This window comes from Pyricularia oryzae, chromosome 3, assembly GCF_000002495.2.
Source record: "Pyricularia oryzae 70-15 chromosome 3, whole genome shotgun sequence".
NCBI lineage: Eukaryota > Fungi > Ascomycota > Sordariomycetes > Magnaporthales > Pyriculariaceae > Pyricularia > Pyricularia oryzae.
Genome location: NC_017849.1, coordinates 2085040 through 2104036, shown reverse-complemented (window position 1 = coordinate 2104036; position 18997 = coordinate 2085040). Strand labels below are relative to the sequence as shown.

Sequence of the window (18997 nt, the reverse complement as noted above, 5' to 3'; positions counted from 1 at the left end):
TTATAACTTTGAGTCGGGGGCTTGGAAAGCCAAAATGGGGCATATAAAAGCCCGAGCTGTCGTAGGAACTAATGCAGCAAGTCCAGCTCACTTGAGATTCTTTAGTTCACCTAAAGGGCAACACAGGCAAAGTCAAGGACGGTAGAGACGTGTGTAAACCGATGCTTTATGGCAGGCATCTAGTTCTGGAAGCCCCACTGAGAAGACTAGCTATGACCCTGGAATCCAGTCCCTAATTCTGGATCTTCAACGGATGAACTTTTTGCTTGGCAATTTTGAATAAATAAAAATAAGAAGGAACCTACCAGCTCTTGCCTGGCGCCCACAGGGTTGCAAAGACTTACACAGGCGGCACGTGGGTTAGTAATTTGCCCTGCCAGCGGGACAAAAAGAGTATTGGGCTGGCTTTGCAATAGGACGATGCTCACCCCGAACAAAATCACCAAAAATGAAGATCACCAAATGTGAATCTCGCTCGCTCGATCCGGGCAGGTCTCGAACCTGCAACCTCCTGATAACCAGATGGAATCGTAGTCAGACGCTCTACCATTGAGCCACCGGACCTGTGCTTGTTGTAGACAATAGTTCGAGGTGGGATTATCTGCGGAGGTCTGGGCGGGTGGGTGCAGAAAAACTCGAGTTGGAGGAGTGGGGCATGATGATCTGCCAGGGAATTCGGGTAAAGATTCATGCACCTAGTGTAGAGATGCATCTGATATTATTTCAGGTTGTGGAACTTGACTTCAGATATGAGAAACCAAGCAATATGGCATATAGGAAAGAAAGCATGGATGTTTTCAAGAAACTTGTGATTCTTGACCTGCTTGGTCGGATACCCAAACGATAGACATTCAGTGTCCAAACTACGCAGTCCGACCTAATTAAACTAAAACTGGCTTATAAACCCACCAACAGCCCAACACCAAATGCCACAGTAACAACCCATGTCATCGTTCCCCCCGCCGCAGCCCCAACGCGGGCAGCTGCAGACCCGGCTTCCGAACCGCCACATCCGTCGCCAAGCTCCAGCAAGACGGCCTCTGCCATGCTCAGGTTGAACTTGACCTCTCCGTCATCTCCGACCTTGACGGTCTCCTCGTCCGGCTGACCAGAGCGCTTCCCGTCCTTGTCAAAGGTGACCCCGGACACCTTGACCTCGGACTTGGCGTTGGTTCCCGGCCCGGTGAGCCTCAAGATCTTGACCTCGCCGTCCTTGCACCAGGGGGTCGACACGCTCATCTCGCTCGTGGGCCTGTCGCCCTGGCTGTGGAACGCCGCGTCGGTGTTGTCCGCCGCCGAGATGGTCGACGGGTTGCTGAGGCCCTGGGTGCCGTTCCAGACGCCCATGTCCAAAAACACCAGCTTCCTGAGCTCCTTGTCCTCAAACACCCCAAACCCGCTAAAGTCGCTCGAGTTGGCCCCGGGCAGCGCCGCGATCCCGTACGGCACCTCTGCTGAATCATCATCGTCGTCGTCGCCGTCGCCGCCGCCACCACCGCTGCGGCGGACCACGTGGGCGACAAAGTAGTGCGCGTACCACGATGGCCTTATGCCGGCCGTGATGTTCTCGCCCTTGTACTGGTACCCCTTGGGCTGCCACGAGCTGTACTCGTTCTGGCCGCCGAGGTGGAAGTAGCTGTGGCCGACGCCGATGGCGGCCAGCGAGAGGGTGTAGTCGACGTTCCACAGGGCGCCGCCAAAGGTGTCGCTGATGCCGCTGCGGCCGCCGCACGAGATGGAGTTGGTCTCGCCCATGACGAGCGACGCGCGGCCGTCGCGCTCCGCCGCCTCGACCTGCGGCACGTACTGCGACACGTTTTGCCAGATGGACGAGTGGTTCGACACGAGGTCCAGGCGCATGCGGCGCCACCGGCCGGCGTCGCACGTCGAGCCCGGGTACATGTGCACGACGAAGCTGTCGATGTGGACGCCGCCGCTGTCCTTTTCGTTCTTGAGCCCGGCCCGCGTGGTCAGGTTCAGGATGTCCATGTCGTCGAGCTGGTCGTGCTGGTCGGGGACCCACGGCGGGTCGGCAAAGGAGCCCGCGGCGAAGGCGGGCGCCTTGTCGCCGGCGTCCCGGTACCAGGCGTCGTTGCGGATGAGGTCCGCGAGCTGGCGGAACTGCTGCGCGTAGGCGTCGACGCCCCAGGAGTCGTTGCGCCACCCCTTGGCCATGTAGTGGTCGACCTCGTTGCCGATCTCGAAGCGGGACAGCTTGGAGCCCAGCACGCCCCAGGCGACCTCGGCCTGGACGCGGGCGGTGGCCCACTCGCTCGAGTTGTCCCTCATGTTGAGCGTAAAGGTCAGGTTGGTGCCCTGCTCAAAGTACCGGCCCCACTCCTCGATCCAGCCGCGGCTGATGTTGAAGCGCTGGGCCCCGTTGGGCGCGGGGATGGCGACCGCGGTGGTGTTGAGCCTGTCGACGTAGGATGCCATGTCGGCCGTGTTGCCGCCGATGCGGATGGGCGGAGGCTTGCCGATCACCTGCGTGATGGATCGGAGCAGCGTCGACGTCATGTCGTTGCTGAGAAAGTCGTTGACCCAGACCGGCTCAATCGAGTAGCCGTACACATCGCGGTACAGCGGGCGCGTGGCGAGGTCTGTTGGGATGGAGACTGTGTTGCCGTGCCGTTGTGCGGCTGCAAGGGCCGCGAGGGCGAGCAGCAGGACCGTGGAGCCCATGGTCGTATGTTTTTTGTCTTGTCTTGCCGCTGAGAGATGTCACCGACTCTGACTGAGAGACGATGCGGAAAAGGCTGGCAAAAGGTTGGCAAAGGCAGGAACAGCTGGCCCCCGAGAAGCGAGTCAAGGAATAGATGCAACGACGGGCGCATACGAAGCAACTCTTCGGTGTTATATCAGCCGACGTACGCCTCCACCCATCTGCATTCCAAGACCCGACAGGAGCCGGGCTGCACAGGACAAGGTTCAAGGCGCGTCTTTGGGGGAAGACGTCAACAAACCAAACAAATGCAATTCCCCGACTTTGTATGGAGAGAGCCAAGCGAGCCAAGCATCGCTTCCAGCAAGTCGCGCTGCAGCATTCTCCACACGACCTCTGCGGGGTATGTCGCCGACGAACCAATGGCCCTGTACACGGCCTAGGGTCGACAATTCGATCTCGGCGAAGCTTGGTTTAATTTTGACAAGAGGCGGGCTGGGGATGTTGGTGATGGTCATGTGCGGTGTGGTTGAAGGTTGTCGCGAAATTGGCGTCTTTCGTATCCCAACCGCCTGCCCTTGCCATCTGACATCATGAAGGACCCCGGCATCTTGAGCCTTGCCTGTACTATAATGCCGAGGTAGGTATCCAGGGAGGCATCCTGGACTTGGCGTACCCAGTCACTGTTATTGATTTTGGGAGAAACGCCATGGTGTCTCTTGCTTTTAGGCCCTCTGTTGACCAATGTGCACGTCTTGGCCACGCTCACGCCGAGACTAGCAGTCACAATGGCGATTGCATCGCTTTAAAGTGTTGAAAATGCAAGCATGCTTTGCGGACGGACTATTGTGACAGCCTCAGTCGTGGTTGAGCAAGGCGAAGATGCTAGTCTTTGCACGGGTCTATGCAGGGAGTTAGTGGTCGTCGTCGTCTTCGTCGTTGCCAAGCCACTGCTGTTTTCAAAGGATGCAAAAACAACAAAGCATAAACCGGGGAAGCGACGGGAAGAAACATACCTCAAAAGGAGCAAAGTACTCGTCTATCCGCTGCAGCTGCTCTGCCTCCATCTCTGAGAAATACGCCGTCTTCTTGGACCCGGGATCCCGCACCTTGTGGCGGGTGGCATGGTTCCACCCATCAATATAGATTGACCACTCCGCCGGCGCAACAGCAGCAGCAGCAGCAGCAGCAGTACCATCCTCGGTCTCGCCCGACGCCTCTGTACACGTCGACTCCCCCGACTCCGACTCGGACGACGACGACGGCCTCCGCTCCCACGGCCGACAGCGAGACACGACCTCGAAGCCGTCGGGGGTAAAGACGTAGGCGATGGCGTGGTCGTAGAGCGCGCTAAAGACGGCCTTGAGGTCGGCCTTGAGGCGCCGGAGCGTCGCGGCGTCGAGCTCCGACAGCAGCGCCCGTCGCCGGTAGGCGGGCCGGGCCAGCGTCAGCACGCCGTTTATGCGGTTCGCCTTGAGCAGGCGCGGGAAGTGCGGCGCCAGCGCCGGGATCTCGGCCACCTGCCGCAGGCGACCTTCCTTGGAGCGGCCAAACTTGCGGCTTGGTCTCGTCCAGACCTCGTCCTGTTTTTGGTGGACGGTAGCTTTGTGTTAGGTCAAGTTTTTTTTTCTTCTTTTTTTTTGACGGTGGAAAACGAAAACTTGGTCGGCGTCGACTTACCCATACTAGCAATGCCTCGCCGTCATCAGAGGTCTCCTCCCTTTCCCGCCAGACCAGCCTTGCAGTGCGAGGCCATCGTCCCGAGTGTGGAGGCCGGGATACTGTGACTGGTGAGAGGCTCATTGTGTTGTTTATCGGTCAAAAGACTGTCGTGAATGCGTTGTGATGTATAGGATGGGATGGGATTGCCAAGTTGTAGCTTCAGATCTGTATACAATAAATCGATCGGCTGCGTAAATTAAAGATGGCATTAAAGGTAGGGAATCAGGTCGATCCGGCTAGGCGACGATGCCAACGTTGGAATATATGCATTCCTTAAGACCACCCTTAGAACGAAAAGCACTGTTGTGGCACTGTCGAGTGTTGTCGCCAGCTTGAACGACCCAACCACAAAAACGACAATGCCCATCTCGTGTTGTGTGTGCAAAACATAAAGAACTCCGAATATCTGCTCACCGTACCCCGTTCGAAGAGCTACTTTGTCTTTTTTTTTGTCGTCTTCCCACTGGATTACTAGTTTCTAGGTTCATCACTGCACCGGGGGAACCATAAAACGCTGAGCGCGTTAGTTGCGGAGGTCCAGAGCGACGGTCTTGGCGTCACCTTGGTCACAAACGGCAAACCCCCTCAAACTTGCGCAAACCCGACAAACATGCTCAAATTCTTGGGCGTGTTATTGCCTATTGTGGAATTAGCCCCCCAAAAAAAGTCAGCACAACGTGCTTTTCTTTCCCTGGCTCGAGCAACCATTGGATGTTTGAGACCAGGGAACTACAAGTACAGCTAAGTTTTTTTTTGTTATTGTTATTTTTTTTCGGACTCAGCATGAGCAAGAATACAAGGACAAAGGGGGGTACACCCTGAAACCTCTGATTGATTTTAATTGTTCAGACGCTGGCATGAACTTGTTTCTCTTCCCATTTGTTCCTCCGCTGACCGATTTTCAGCCCTGCCGCGAGTCGGAGAAACAACCAAAGCCAAGAACGACCCCGAAAAGTAAACCCTAAAGTAACAGCCCTTGTTATACCAAATACGTCGCAACGAGAGCCAGGCCCCAGACCAAATGGCCTCTCCGTGATTAGGTATCTATCGGGCCTCGAAAATACCCCCACTCTTTGTAAACATTGTTGTCCTCTATAGCGTTTGTAGAGGTGACGGGGGTTCATGCCTCTTATAGGAGAGGTTCTAGAACGTTGAATGTGTTTTCTTTCTTGGGGTTTTGTCTGTAGCAGTAATGTCTGAAGCATGGGCGCTCTTGGGATGGCCGATGCCCTTTTCAGCTGCCTGCAGTCGCGGCTGCCGTTGTCGGCCGGTGCAGACTTAGACTTGACTTGCTAATCGTGCCGTTCCCGTTGCGCCATACAATCTCAGGGTCGAGAATCCATTTGCTTACCGCGTTGGAATCTTTATTTGAGAGATAGTGGACATTCTTCGCTTCCATGACTTGCTGGCAGCCATAGTCTCTACAGGTATTTTCTTTGCGGTGCCTTTGCCTAAATTTGAACCCCTTGATTTTCACCGTTGCTTCAGATAACTGTCCCAGACCACAAAGTAGGCTACAGATGATCTGTACCCTTTATGTAAGCCTGATTGGTATGATATTTGGTGCAGATCCAGGATCCAGCAACAGGGTCCGTGTGGGACCTAAACAGGCTCTGTCTACGATTGCGCCGAGTTGAGGTAACCAACTTTTCTAGCTGTGTGCCTCAGGCTTGAACCGTCAAGGGGAACATTGCAACGTTGTATTACTACGGTAGAATGGCTTGACTGGCACGCGGGTTTTTGGAACAGTGGCGCTGCCTCGTAACTAATGTGTAATCAGGGGGCTCTTTCGTGACGTCGGAAAGGCAGACAGAGAAATACAGAGGAAGAGGCAATGTATATTTTGGCCCAAAGCAAGCCGAGACTTGGCAGCTATTGGGAAAAGGGGCTGAGGATGCGAGAAGGTTGTGGTGATGTCTTGAGAAAACTAAAAAGAGACGAGGGACTGCGTTGCTTGTGGGTCCCTCTAGCTACATGATGCCCAAATAGGGCACATCATCTGTGACTGCACTGGGCCAGGTAGCCTACCGTTGCGTGACAGTATGTCTTGCTTGTGTTTGCTCAGTTACGGCTCACGCGGTCTTCTCTATTGGGACGGGAGGAGCAGATTTCTCGCGTATTGCGTCATGGATGTAGCGAGTCCTACAAGCTGTCAGTCGGAGCGTTTATCTGGGGTCAGAGCCTCGTGTATTGGTCATGTATCAGATTATAGCTGCTCTCGTCGCCGTCAGGCTGACTTTGGCCTGGGTGATGATAGAATCAGTCTAGCATGGACTGTGCCTAGAATTAGAATAAAATCTTGACCACCAAGCAAGTTGTGGTCCATATCAGCAAGAGGCTACTAGTCAAGGGGGATAAAAAGGGACACGTCTGGTTGTTCGTCAAGGCGGTAGATGAGGTGAAGCTGAACCGCTGGAGCCGAGTTGGCGTATCTCTGTATACACACACACACACACGCACACACGCACACACGGCTCAACTAGGGCTAACCAATATTCCTCTTTAATGCCGTCGTTTGTTGCAGCCTGAGGATGAATTATGATGATGTCAGTCCCAGAACTGCATGGAAAGCTAGGTCAGCCCTTGAGTTTTTTCCTCATTAAACTGTGAGGGGTCATCTCTTCTACTCTTTCTCTTTTCACTTTTCACTTTTCACTTTCTCTTTTCTCCTCCTTCTCTTGATCACCTCTCAACCAACACTCATGCTTTTCCATCTCTGCCCACTCCATTCCTTCGCAACATAGCATCACGACCACCCTCAAAGGCCATGGCATTTCTATGCCTGGCCTCTATTGCAAGCTGAATATGGCAACGATCAATCACGTCCCCGAGGAAATCCTCCTGGAAATTGTCGAGTATGTTTATCTCACCACGGCAGACACCTCCAACGGCCTACCTCGTCTCGGCCTCTACAATCAAGCAGAAAAAATTGCCAATACCAAAAGCCTCCGCTTGACGTGTCGCAAGTTGTGCCGGCTTACCACGCGTCCACTCTTTACTGCAGTATCTTGCTCAATACTCGATCACTCATCGCTCAAGAGGCTGGAGCACATTTCCCGGTATCCCCATCTCTCTGAACATGTCAAGACCGTTCACTTCAAGCTGGGCTTTTACGACCCCATCCTGGCGCAGGATCTCGAGGGCCTCGCGAAATATCTCCTGTGGGCATGGGAGGACTTTAAACAGCCTGCGCCTGGAGACAAGGCGGGCTGGGAAGTAGACGAGACGACGGAAGAGGTGGCCATGAGGCGCACCCTGGAGGAGTGGATCTACCTGTCGCAGAATGGCAACCGCCGGGACCGCGAGAGGCTCTTGCCAGCGCTCCTCAAGATACAGGCCGAGTACCGCCGCCGCTACATGGTCCAGCAGAACCTGCGCAAAGGCGGCAGCGCCATCCGCCGCGCCGGAGAGGCCATGGCTCGCATGCCAGCGGCGACCAGTCTCATCCTGCAGGACGCTCGGCAGGCACATGCTCACCTCGGCCCTACGCTGCCCTCGACGCTGAACTCGGCGGTCGACCTCAGCACGCTGCCGCTCTCTCTGAGCTGGACCGACAGCGCCAGGCTGAAGGAGGAAAGATGCCTCTGCGAGTTCACACCCCCTTTCGACCTGATCATCGACATCCCTGTGGCGATGCACCGGGCGGGCGTCGTGTTGACGGAGCTGCGCATACTGGGCATGCCGATCCCCGACGAGGTGCCAGCGTGGGACGCGATCGATCCGTACGGATGGGAGCGGCACCCGACCAATGCCGCCGCGCTGGACTTGACCAACGAAATCCAGCTGTCCACCGCCAGCGACCTGGCAGAAGCCTGCTCGCAACTCCAGGTCTTTCAGTATGACCCCCAGACGGAGCTGGTGGTCAAGGACGAGGTCCAGACCTTCCTGTACATGTTTGACGACACGCTGTCGCGGCTCAGCAAGATCATGGAGCAGATGTGCATGTCAATCCACATGCGGCGGCTGCACTTGGATTGTCTGTGTCTTGACTATGGCTCGGCCAGCGACACAGAGATCCACTACTTTGAGGCCGTGTTTGCGTCGGCCTCGTGGCCGAACCTCGAGAGTCTTCACATAGTCAACGGCCGGCTGGAGAGCGGCAGCACGCTGCTCAACCTCGTCCGGGACCTGCCCCGGCTGAGCCACCTCGAGCTCGACACGCTGGGCCTGGACTTTTACCACGCCGAGGGAGCCCTGAGGCTAGCTGGTCGCACCTCCTGGATGAGCTCAAGAAGGAGGTCCATCGTCTGCAAAGAAACGGACTGCGGCAGAGCGGCCGGGAGCCCGTGCTGCCGATCCGAATCAGAAATCCCGAGGCCTTTCTGCATCAACACCCTGTAGACTAGGAGGCTGTGGCTGAGATCGAGAGGCACATCGGCATGGCTTTCGACCAGGAGATTGATGGCTTCACAGAGGTGGACAGCTTCTTCATGGACGTTACGGATATGAATCCTGTGCTCGCCGTTTTCGAGAGCGTTGAGATGATCTCGGATTTGGAGAGCCTGAGCTTGGGCTGAGAGACATCTGGAGGAGCATGAAGCCCAGGTAATGTTGTTTCTGCTGGGGGGTGGTTTCTATCCACCAAGCATGCGTCCGTCACGAGTTGACAATGTTTCTTGTATGGAGTCTTCCTGGGTACTTGATGTTTTCTTTTCTTCACTTTTACATCGAGACCCTCATGACACATTTGTAAAATAGTTTTAATCAAGGGACAAAAACGTCAGTCTGCGCCAGTCTGCGCCAGACTTTGTCTTTCTACGACTACTGGCGGTGGTGGTTTGATTGATGAAGGTGCGGAATTAATGACAAGCTGCCTTTTTATCTCTCTCTCTTCCTCTTCCTCTTCGCCTCCCACTTCTTTGATTTCTCCTTCGTCCACTGTAGCTTTATTTTTGAACGCCATTACAAGACCAAACCAGGCCCTTTCGCCGTCAAATCCCTACCGAACGTATCGTAAACCACTTCCTTCACCCTGCGGTCACCGTTCTGTCCTTCCAAAGAAACGAGCAGTCAAACAAGGAAGGTACCAAGAAACCGGCCCAACCTTCCCCAAACGAACGATTTCAGACAGCCCCATGCTAACAGCAGAGAGCGTTAGACCCTTTTTAGACCCCAGCTGCGGATACCATCGACCTCGAAAACGACCAACAATGAAGCTCAACAGTCTCCTCTTCCTCGCCGCGCTCATCGGCCCAAGCGACGCGTGCAAATGCCAGAAAGGCGTCGCCTGGACGGTTCTCTGCTGTCGAGAAGCACGAGGCCGCTACTCCAACGGCGACTGCGCCGCCAGCTCCATCGGCGAGAGACTGAGCGCTTTCAGCGCCTGCTGCATACAGATGAAAACCGTCTCCGACTGCGACTGCCCCCTTGGCTGCGCGCAATATGTAACTCGGCGGCCACGCAGGGAGCCTTTTGGACCCTTTGGCGGAGCGATCTGATCAGGGTAGCGGCTGCTGCTGCCCAAGATGTCTACTGTCCAGCCTGTGGCGAGGAGACGCGATAATGTTTGGGGCGATGGGAATATGACACACAGCGACAAGAGTCAACAGAGGGCGCTCTTGACGAAAGGGTCTAATTTTTACCTGGTAGCCTGCCTCAAGCAGGTGTGCGTTGTTTTTTCTAACAACTGGTTCGCAAAAGAGCTCTGATATCGCCAACGGAATTGTGGAAGCGTTGCTCAACTAAATATACTTCTTGTTGCGTTGATAATAACAAGACATATCTAGTCCCAGAACAGAGCACAACCTTTACAATTTGCTAATACCGACAAGTACCAACTTTGCATGATTATGGCTAGAGCTTTTTTTATTATTACAACGCTGATTATTTTTCATTGTGATACCAGAAAGAAGCCCACAAATAACACCCAGGATTCAACATCAAAGACCAATACAAGACAACCCAGACCGCGAACCCTCACAGCTCAATTGTCCTCTTCTCATGCCCACAGCAGTGCGAAAACGGCGTCGGCGGCACATGTTGCAGATGCGGCGGCTGCAGTATGGGCATCACCAGCCGTCCAAAGCCAAAGAGCCCGCCACCACCACCACCACCGCCGCCGCCGCCCAAAGGACCACCCTCCCGGCGTCTCCCCCACCTCAGGTCCCTGGCCTCCCTCTTGAGCGCACGTTTCGCCGATCTGACCTCCCTCTTGGCCTCCCTGCGTTCCCGCCACTCTGCCCTCCTGTCTCGGCGCCTCTCCCGCCTCTCTTCCCTCCAGGACCTCCGCTGCGCGTGCTTGGCCGCCTTCCACTGCGTGCTCATCTCCTGGACCTCGCGGCGCAACACCGCGAGCTCTTCGGCCGACGGGAGCGCTCTGCCCCAGCCGGACATGCCGCCGCAGACGCGCCGACCTTGCTGCTGCCGCGGCTGGCGGTCCTGCGTCGTCTGCTGCGCCTCCTCGCCCACCCCCTGCTGTCGACCGCGGGCCCGTCTGCACTCCACGGGGACGGACCTTGAACCCGCTGAGCGGATCTCCTCGTTCATGACCCGGGCGCTCTCGCGCGTGATGGCCTGTCCGGGGCTGTCGAGCCAGCGCCTGAGCAGATCCCTCGCGACGGGGATCTGCTCGTCCGCGAGGTCCTCGTACGGCGGCAGGCTCTCGATCGAATCGGCCGACGACGCCGACGACGCGCTGGCCACCGACGAGCTTCGCGATCTGGACCCGGAGCCGTGCGCTGCTGCTGCCGCCTTGTCGTCGTGGCCGCCGTGCCTCCTCCCGCGCTGACCACCGCCGCCCTCGTGGTGCTCCTCGTCTGCGAGCTTGTGCGGAGGCGCGGGCTCGTAGAAGCCCCTCGGAAGCATCACGGGCGCCACCGCCGCTGCTCCGGGACTCCACAAGGGCGTGCCCGTGGGCGTCAGGGTCGATTCGCTGCTGCTGCTGCTGCTGCCGCCGGCGTTGTGCTGCCACCTGGGCAGGGACAGCGGAGGTGGTGGCGGGAGCGGGAAGAAGGCGCCGCGCGACAAGCCGTTCCCGCGACCGCCGCCACGTCCGCGGCCGAAGCCATGCCGGGCCCCGCGGCCCCTCGCGTTCAGGGCCGTCAGGCCCGGCAGGAGCGGTCGGCCGTCGAACCTGATGCCGGAGCTGTCGACCTGGAGCGCCCCGAGGTTGAGGGTGCCGAAGCGCAGGCCCAGGCCGCCGATGTCTGGTTGTTCCTCGCGCGCCTGGTGGTCGTGGTGGCCGCGGCGGTGCGGGGTGCTCGCCGGCGTCTCCGTGTCCGGGGTGTCCGTCTGGCGGCTGCTGCCCCTCGCGTCGCGGGCTTCCTGCGCGGCCCTTCCTCTGCTGCTGCGGCTGGCGCTGGCCGACTCCCAGGGGCTGAGGTGGTCGTCGTGCGAGAACTGCGGCACGATGGCCACGCCCCTGGGCGCGAAGAAGCCCTCGTTCCACTCCCGCACCGTCCTCTCCGCCTGATCCCTCCTGACCCCACCGTCGCACACGCTGGTCCCCGGCGTGAGTATCTGTTCCAGCTGCGCCTCGGCGTGGGCGGTACTGGTCGAGGACGAAGAGCTGCCGCCGTAGCCGACGCTCCTCCCTCCACCCTCGGCCCTCAGCTTCCGGTCGGCGACGGCCTCGTTCGCCCGGACCGAGTGGTCCGGCAGCAAGAAATTCACAAAGGTGTGCCAGTCCTCGGCCGAGACGTCGCGGCCCGCCAGCGAAGGCGGATAGGGCATGTCGTCCGGCGTAGCGTCGGGCGCAACCGTGACCGTGTGCAGGACCTGGCTGCCCGGCCCGGGGGACACGACGGTGGCTGGCCGGGACTCGAAGTAGGCAGCCGCGGACAGCAGGCTCGAGCTGAAGCTCATGGCATCGCTGCCGGTGCTCGACTGGTGGATCGACGGGCTCGTCGGTGTCAGCGGCGGTGTGTATACCACCTCGCGGGATTCGGTAGAGGTAGAGCCGCCCGTGGTGGACTGCGCGTCTTGCACCGAGCCCACCACCGAACCGGGAAATTCTGATGTGAGCGGTGTCCGAGGTCCCGACGTTGAAAAAACGTCGGTTTCCGAGTAAGGAGGAGGAGGGCTGTCGTCCAAGCTGGCCCTCTGGCGGCTCCCCGGGCTGTTGACCCTTACGTACGACATTATGTCGTCGATTCACCTTAAGCAATGCTTATGGACTACTTGGGTAAGGGAATTGTATCCGATTTCTTTGTGTGTAAAGAAAAATCTGCAAGCGGCCTGCAACGTGACTTATTAGCCTTGCCAGGTTGTTACTTACACCTCAAAATGTTGAAGAAAAGTAGGCCAAGATTCAAGTATGAAGCTGGGTCGGCTCATCAGATAAACCACCCAGAGGCGGGGCCTCTGTTTAAAAATGCGGCAGCATAACACAGCTTCCCGCAAGAACACAGGAACCGCCGAACCGAGGCTGTGCTGAACCTAATCTGTCCATTGTCTATCTAGTGCAATATTCATCCTATCCGACTTGAGGTACAGGAGCCCTCCCTTCCCTTCAAACATTGCACCACATGAACACTGGGCCGGTATGTAGGCTGCCCTGCCCGCTGTTTCGTCAGAAAGCTCTGGCAGCCATCAACCGAGCTAGAATATGCAGGGTCACCCCGGGAGCTCGAGCAAGTAGTGGGGCTGTAAGACGAACCAAACAGCCCCTGGCCACAGGCTGCAATGCCCTCACTGACGGAGCATCTATTGACATTGACCCTGTAAAGTGAGCCTTTCACTCCCGACTCGATTCCTTCCCTGTGGTAGCATGCAAAGGGATAACACAGCGTGGGTGGCAATTGGTCACGCCGCCGTCGCCGTCCACCCATACACACAGCCTGGCCTCTGCCGCGAAACGCCATCGTATGTCAATCGCCAGACCGAGATTTTTCTAGTGGGCTGTGACTCAATCAGAGCGCACGCTGACGTGGCCCCACCTTGCACTATACAGTGGTGTATTTCCACATTTGGTATCGAAACGCGAAATCCGAAAGCGAGCACAGCCTGCACTAATGATTGGAAGTTCTGCAAGTCAGATCAGACCAACAGCAGTCTTTCCCGCCCCTCCAAACAGGAAAAAGCATATGCCGTGGCGTAAGACAAAGGACGTCGTCCCATCTCTTTCCTATTTTCGTTCAAGGTGGGCAAACCTTGCAAGCGAATCTAATCGGGCTCAAGCGATCATGAGGCTGGCTGATAAAGGATTTCAACGGACTGATTTGATATCGGCATGAATCCGATTTCTGGAGACGGCGGAAATTTTATGGCCGCGGCGCCGCGTTTTTATCCGCCGGGGATGGACTTATTGAATGAACACAGCTATGTCATCTTGTTTGTAATGGTCCCTGATGATGCTTGAGAGATTGTGCCTTGAGGTTGTTCCACTGTATGATAGCTATGGTTAGCATACAGGCCAGACCAGAAACTGGGCAGCCGCTTGTCTTGAAAGGGCACATCACTTACAGATTGCTGATATAGGCGCTGATCATTTCAGGGCCCAAATATTCAATAAGAGGCGTCCGAATGTCGATGCCATCCAGGAGGGCGCCGTCGGCAAAATTTGCGTGCGGTGAGGGGTTTCCCCACTCGAGCACTGGCTTCGGGTCCTCGAGATCATCTGGCGAAAGCTTGTAGACACCTGCAAGTGCATATACCGGCCTTTTGAACTGGCACGCAGCCCGCACTACCAGCCCGGCTCCGGCATCGACCAGGACGCCACCACTCGCCGTGATGGATTTGACGTCGAGGAGAACCTTGGTAGTCAAGGGGAAATATGCCATCGCTCCCGGGCCGACAAGGTTGATGACGGGAATCTTGTGGCTTGCTAGTTTCTTCCGCAACGCGGCGTACGGGTCGGTTGCTTCGGTCGAAGAGCCCGACGAGAGCTCCGACTCTTCCACGCCTGCGATCAGCACCGTGAACTTCCTCTCTCTAGCTGCCCGCGCGAGAAACTTCTCAACCGTCGAAGACGGTTTATAGACCATCACGTAGTCGTCCGGGTTGATGTATGTGTCGCCAAGCGCAGCTATCTGATCGTCTGCCTGCGATATCTCGTCCAGAATCTCCTCGATACCCTCGATAACCTCGTTGCGCAGAGACGCAATGTTGGCCACGGCGCCACCGATTGCCAAACCTGCACCACCACCCCGGGGCGTTGATGCTCCAGAATACCTGAACGGGGAGCCGCTGGCCACGCTAGGATCTGTCGACTCGGACAGCAGCGTGCTAAAAATCGACTGTGCCGTGACATGCGGCGATGCCTGTGCAAATGTCGACTGGCGGGTCAGAAGCCTGGGCGTGCTCTGAATAGCCGGGGGTGTGGACGAGGCAGTCCCCTTGATTGCAGGAGAGGAGGCACCCTTTGCTGGGCTGGGGGCGGCGCTGTCGTCGATCTCTGCGTTGCGGTCCTCCATCGCTTCGTCGCGGATCAGGCCCATGACGCGTTTTGTAATGTTGCCAATGACGAGCTCGTTCGGGCGCGCACTTCCGATCCTACGGCCGGTCTGCTGGACGTTGTCGAGCAGCTGATCGACATCCTTCCACCTGCCGCGGGCGACGACTTGGAGGAGGATGTGGGCGGTGGCAACGGCGCATTGTTGCGGGCCGGTGATTTGACGACGTTTGAGTTGTCTGGGCGTTTGGGAATTGGTCAGTCAATCAGTACCACTGTGCTTCTGGGGAAGGTTATACGGCTTGCGTACGATATCAAGGCCTCAATGGAAGTCTCGAGAGGTTGTGACTTGAGTGACTTGCGCAGCTTTTCCAAGCTTGGCGCGAAATTCGCTTGAGCGGGCGCCATTGGTTCGGCGGGGTGGATAGCAGGCCGCGAATTAGATGGTTTAATGGTCGAATATGGCTGCTGATTGAGCAAATTGACAGAACCAAGGTACGATGTGTCCTGCCTATTGAGACACTGGCGATAAAGGTAGAGGTAGGTACACTGAATTTGGTGGGGAGGTTGAATCGACTTGTGAGTCAATCGTGAAGCTTGAGCTTTCGTCTGCAAGCCCTCCTCAAAGTTCGTCATAACTTCATGGTGGGGCAGAGAAGCCCTGGCAGCAGAACCCTAACCCCGATCATATATACTAGCAATATCTCATACTCGTGTATTCTGGACTCTCACCGCAAGAATATTACAAATATCCTAGGTATTTACTGACCTAGGTCACTCGCTTGCTTTCTCGGTTTTTTTTTACCCACATGCAATCCTACCTTTCCACTTCCATAAATATCGTGGTGGAATGCATCCTAATATTTGTCTAAGTTATGGAGCTATCAAGGTAAAAAGGTAAATTGCAACAATTGCTCTATATTGCTAGCTTTGACTATTTTGCAGTAGAAGTTTCTACTTTAAACCGGTCATGTTTATACTGTATGACTATATACCTATATTTCTAACACTCGCATGGTAAAATATCAAGCTTAAATCAGTGACTGGTACACAAACGCATTATAGTTCCAGTACAATGGCTTTCAAGACATTAAACAGTCTCTTTGCGCCTTCAAAGTAGGCTTTATATCGTAACGAAAGTTTCCACACAAAGAAAGAAAAAAAAAATGAGCTGAGGTCCAATAACAGATAGACAAGTCCATAATCCCCAGTTATTCCCGCCCCACGGAGGGAAGCTCGCCTCGGGAATACGCCTTTGCAATCCTATACGCGGTCCACTCACCGCTCGAGTATGCACCAGGCGCAGTCGCAAGCTCGAGAAACGACGCCGTGTGTTCCCCTGCGATCCACAATCCCCTGTCCGGCACGCCCTCTCTCATCACACGAATATCTTCAGCTCCGTTCTCCAATCCTACCTGGAAGTTACTGTAGCTTCCGTTCCCAGCCAGCTCGTCCTGGAGCCACGATGTCGCCAGGTATCCAGTCGGCTGACAGTCTGGGGATTGGGCATCGTAGTGTGGCAGCAGAGACACGTACGGGTGGAAAAAGTTGAAGATAAACTCCTGCTGTTTCTCCCTTGAACCAGAAAGTGAAGCGAGCGTGCTAGTGATGTGCCTAGACTCGTCACCCGAGGTGTAAAAGAGCAGTGTCGGGTGTGATGTGGGCTCTGGTAAGGAGGCAAGCTCGACTATTTCCTGCGTCCATCGCGCAGGGTTTGTGTCTTGCGCGTAGTTTGGGCGCAGCCATTGACAAAACCCGTCCACAACTTGGCCGTTCGCGTTGGGTTCAAGCCAAAATGCTTTTGGAAAACTCAGGTATACCTACTTGCAGTAATTTAGTGTCAGTAATAGCCCGCCATGATCGAAAAAATTCTGCAAGTGGCTCTACCTTTTCCAGTGCCCCATAGCCGATGTTCTTGATCGCTTTCTCTAGTCTTAAAGGGAGACGTGGCTCAAAAGCGTCAAGGTTCTTTTTTACCCAGCCCAGAGGTGCAGTGAGGACAACCTCGTCAAACTCATAGTCTCTGCCTTTGGACGTGGAAACCTTGATGGTTCCAGTGCTCGTATCTTTGCTGTAGATCTTGGTAGCCACGGTTTCGTATTCGATGGTGGCTTTCTGTAGAGCTGGCCTGGAAACCTCTGCAAGGATTTTGTGGTAAGTACCGGCACAGAAGAGATTTTCTAAATATTCAGGTTAGCCGGCGGAGCCTGGAAATCGATCAAGCAACACATCAAACGTACCTCCTTCGATGCACTCCTCTAGCCAAAAGAATTTGAGGCTCTGTGTAGAGGTGTGAGAGCCGACGAATGCGCCCCACAGGTCAGACATCTTGAGCACCATAGATCTTTGCCTCTCATAATCTGGCTCCGTATCCGGGATCTTCTTGACAACATTCTCCTTGAAGTAGTCCACTAGACTCTTTGAGGAGTCAATGCTGTCTTTGTGATAACGGTTGGAGTATTTGAACGCATCCTCAATGATATCCCACATCAAAGTCGAAAACTTCTCGGCCTCCTCCTTGGATAAGAGCTGGCCATCCTCATCATAGACACAAGTCTTGGAGTTCCAATCTCCAATCTCGGTACCGGTCTGCTTTGCCAATTCAAGGAGAGGATTCTGCTTGGTGCCGTGGAACCAGTTTGGACCCAAATCAACCATGCGACCGTTGGGCAGCGTTTCTTGATGACATCTTCCCCCGATACGATTTCTACCCTCGAGGATGGTAACTCTGAATCCTCTCTCGAGTAGAATATCAGCGCATCTCAGCCCGGCAAGCCCGGCTCCGACGATGCCAATGTGAGGTGACAGTCCGGGATCGAAATTTCTTTGGTGTTGAGCATTTGTGTCTGATAGTTGCCGCATCGCAGGCAGGGTTTTGAAAGTTGTTTTCTCTATCGCATTGTGTGAGTATAGACTGTGCAAATCCTGATACATATAAGAGGCTTGTTTTTCGGCATCGCTTGAATACGAAATTGAGAATGCATCCATTGTGAAAGGTTTAATTTGGGCAGCAACGCCTTCTCTTGGTGACAACTCGGCAGCGTCCCGGATTCAAAATGATATAAAAAACATTTCTGTGAGTCTGGCCCGGTTCATTTGAGAGAAAAAAAAAATTGCATAAAAAGGGGCCCGGAAAGGCAGGAATTTGCCGGGAAGGCAGGAATTTGTTTCACAACCACATCGTGATTGGCGTGCGGGCGCAGTATGTCCTATAACTGGGAGCTATGCCCATGGATGGAGGTAGTTGTTTTTGTCTTCACATTCCCAGTGACATGACAACTGTGTAGCCAAAAGCACTATGTGGTGGATACGAGTGAAAATATTTTTTGTGGCTGTGAAAGGAATGGAATGACTCCTGTCAAAATATAACAAGAGAATTGAATGAGGGGACGGTGATAAGCATCTTATGCAGTGGCACCTGCTCGGCGGTTTGTGGCAAGGTTGTGTTGGTTAGCGGAAGATTGGCACTAGCCAGCCCGCGTTTGTTTAAAAGTACCCGATCAAAGGCCATCAGGGATTGCCCATAGTTGATGATGCAGAGCCAGCCCTGTGCCACTGTGAGGTTACACCGTAACTAGCGGGGCGCTTGAGGCGTTTTTTTCGGTTGGCACTACCGCCCACGACACGTTGGTGGTCCGATGGATTTAAAGGTGCTTACCTAGGTAGTGGCCTGGACTGGCAAAGTATGGAGGATTGCGGTTTCGAGAAAGTCGCAGAGAAATTGTATGGATGGTCTTGATCATGGAAAAAACTCCAGATCGCACAAATTTGCGTATAAGGCTTGCCAATAAGGTACTAATAAATACCACGTAAATTCGCAGTGTGTCTAATATTAACAACAGCCAATGATTCAGTGCGAAAACAGCCCGGTCTGCTGGTCTATCGGATCTTTCGGATCAGGGGAGCATGTTCGAGCAGGCTCTTCCCCAGTTCCTCGCCTGTCTCGTACGAGGCAACGAGGCAAACAAAATGAGGCGGACTCCTACAGTACATAGGTTGTGTTTGTAGCTAAGCAGGCTAAGGTAGGTATTTCCTTTGCGCGGAGGATATTTCCGATCCGCGACTCCCCACCAAACCCCACCTTTGGGTTTGCATAGTAATAGTATTTGGAGTACCTTACTCGCAGACGTGTGTAACCACGTGCGCTGTCATTCTTGACACTGCTTTTCGATCCCTTTTCGAGTCGCCATTATGGCTTCCCAACCGCGCGGTATCTGAGCGCCGTTACTTAAGACAGTCAAATGTTTGAGATCGAACGTTACTGGTGGCTGGTGCACTTTGAG

General features: G+C 55.1%; 7 protein-coding genes and 1 non-coding gene across 8 annotated transcripts; 2 read left to right on the top strand and 6 right to left on the bottom strand.

Moving 5' to 3' along the window:
- Positions 1-480: 480 nt before the first annotated feature.
- On the bottom strand, positions 481-564 carry MGG_20135. Its single transcript has one exon. It is a non-coding gene; the product is annotated as a tRNA-Arg (tRNA).
- A 180-nt stretch (positions 565-744) lies between these two features.
- Positions 745-3519, bottom strand: MGG_16721 (uncharacterized protein). Its single transcript, XM_003711743.1, has one exon. It carries the CDS (start codon positions 2680-2682, stop codon positions 898-900), a length of 1785 nt encoding a protein of 594 aa, XP_003711791.1. The 5' UTR covers positions 2683-3519; the 3' UTR covers positions 745-897.
- On the bottom strand, positions 3483-4837 carry MGG_16720 (uncharacterized protein). Its single transcript, XM_003711742.1, has 3 exons — positions 4343-4837; positions 3679-4245; positions 3483-3564 (listed from the first exon to the last, which is right to left on the bottom strand). The coding sequence occupies exons 1-3, from the start codon at positions 4463-4465 to the stop codon at positions 3520-3522; spliced, it is 735 nt and encodes a 244-aa protein (XP_003711790.1). The 5' UTR covers positions 4466-4837; the 3' UTR covers positions 3483-3519.
- A 2352-nt stretch (positions 4838-7189) lies between these two features.
- Positions 7190-8725, top strand: MGG_05952 (uncharacterized protein; the record flags this gene model as incomplete). Its single annotated transcript, XM_003711741.1, has 1 exon — positions 7190-8725. The coding sequence occupies one exon, from the start codon at positions 7190-7192 to the stop codon at positions 8723-8725; it is 1536 nt and encodes a 511-aa protein (XP_003711789.1).
- An 809-nt stretch (positions 8726-9534) lies between these two features.
- On the top strand, positions 9535-10069 carry MGG_16719 (uncharacterized protein; the record flags this gene model as incomplete). The annotated part of the gene is made up of 2 exons (XM_003711740.1): positions 9535-9768; positions 10025-10069. The coding sequence occupies 2 exons, from the start codon at positions 9535-9537 to the stop codon at positions 10067-10069; spliced, it is 279 nt and encodes a 92-aa protein (XP_003711788.1).
- A 231-nt stretch (positions 10070-10300) lies between these two features.
- MGG_05951 (uncharacterized protein) lies at positions 10301-12463 on the bottom strand (the record flags this gene model as incomplete). The annotated part of the gene is made up of 1 exon (XM_003711739.1): positions 10301-12463. The coding sequence occupies one exon, from the start codon at positions 12461-12463 to the stop codon at positions 10301-10303; it is 2163 nt and encodes a 720-aa protein (XP_003711787.1).
- Positions 12464-13625: 1162 nt separating this feature from the next.
- On the bottom strand, positions 13626-15122 carry MGG_13245 (translation regulator GCD7; the record flags this gene model as incomplete). Its single annotated transcript, XM_003711738.1, has 3 exons — positions 13626-13707; positions 13787-14953; positions 15025-15122. 3 exons carry the CDS (start codon positions 15120-15122, stop codon positions 13626-13628), a joined length of 1347 nt encoding a protein of 448 aa, XP_003711786.1.
- Positions 15123-15628: 506 nt separating this feature from the next.
- Positions 15629-18230, bottom strand: MGG_13246 (amine oxidase). The gene is made up of 3 exons (XM_003711737.1): positions 16955-18230; positions 16602-16894; positions 15629-16534 (listed from the first exon to the last, which is right to left on the bottom strand). The coding sequence occupies exons 1-3, from the start codon at positions 17700-17702 to the stop codon at positions 15926-15928; spliced, it is 1650 nt and encodes a 549-aa protein (XP_003711785.1). The 5' UTR covers positions 17703-18230; the 3' UTR covers positions 15629-15925.
- Between the last annotated feature and the right edge of the window lie 767 nt (positions 18231-18997).

Coding starts and splice junctions, on each gene's coding strand:
- MGG_16721 (XM_003711743.1), bottom strand. CDS start 2,682: ATGGGCTCCACGGTCCTGCTGCTCGCCCTCGCGGCCCTTGCAGCCGCA.
- MGG_16720 (XM_003711742.1), bottom strand. CDS start 4,465: ATGAGCCTCTCACCAGTCACAGTATCCCGGCCTCCACACTCGGGACGA. Junction 4,246..4,342: donor GCGAGGCATTGCTAGTATGG/GTAAGTCGACGC, acceptor CACCAAAAACAG/GACGAGGTCTGGACGAGACC. Junction 3,565..3,678: donor AGTACTTTGCTCCTTTTGAG/GTATGTTTCTTC, acceptor CTCCCTGCATAG/ACCCGTGCAAAGACTAGCAT.
- MGG_13246 (XM_003711737.1), bottom strand. CDS start 17,702: ATGGATGCATTCTCAATTTCGTATTCAAGCGATGCCGAAAAACAAGCC. Junction 16,895..16,954: donor AGAGGAGTGCATCGAAGGAG/GTACGTTTGATG, acceptor CTGAATATTTAG/AAAATCTCTTCTGTGCCGGT. Junction 16,535..16,601: donor GCTATGGGGCACTGGAAAAG/GTAGAGCCACTT, acceptor TACTGCAAGTAG/GTATACCTGAGTTTTCCAAA.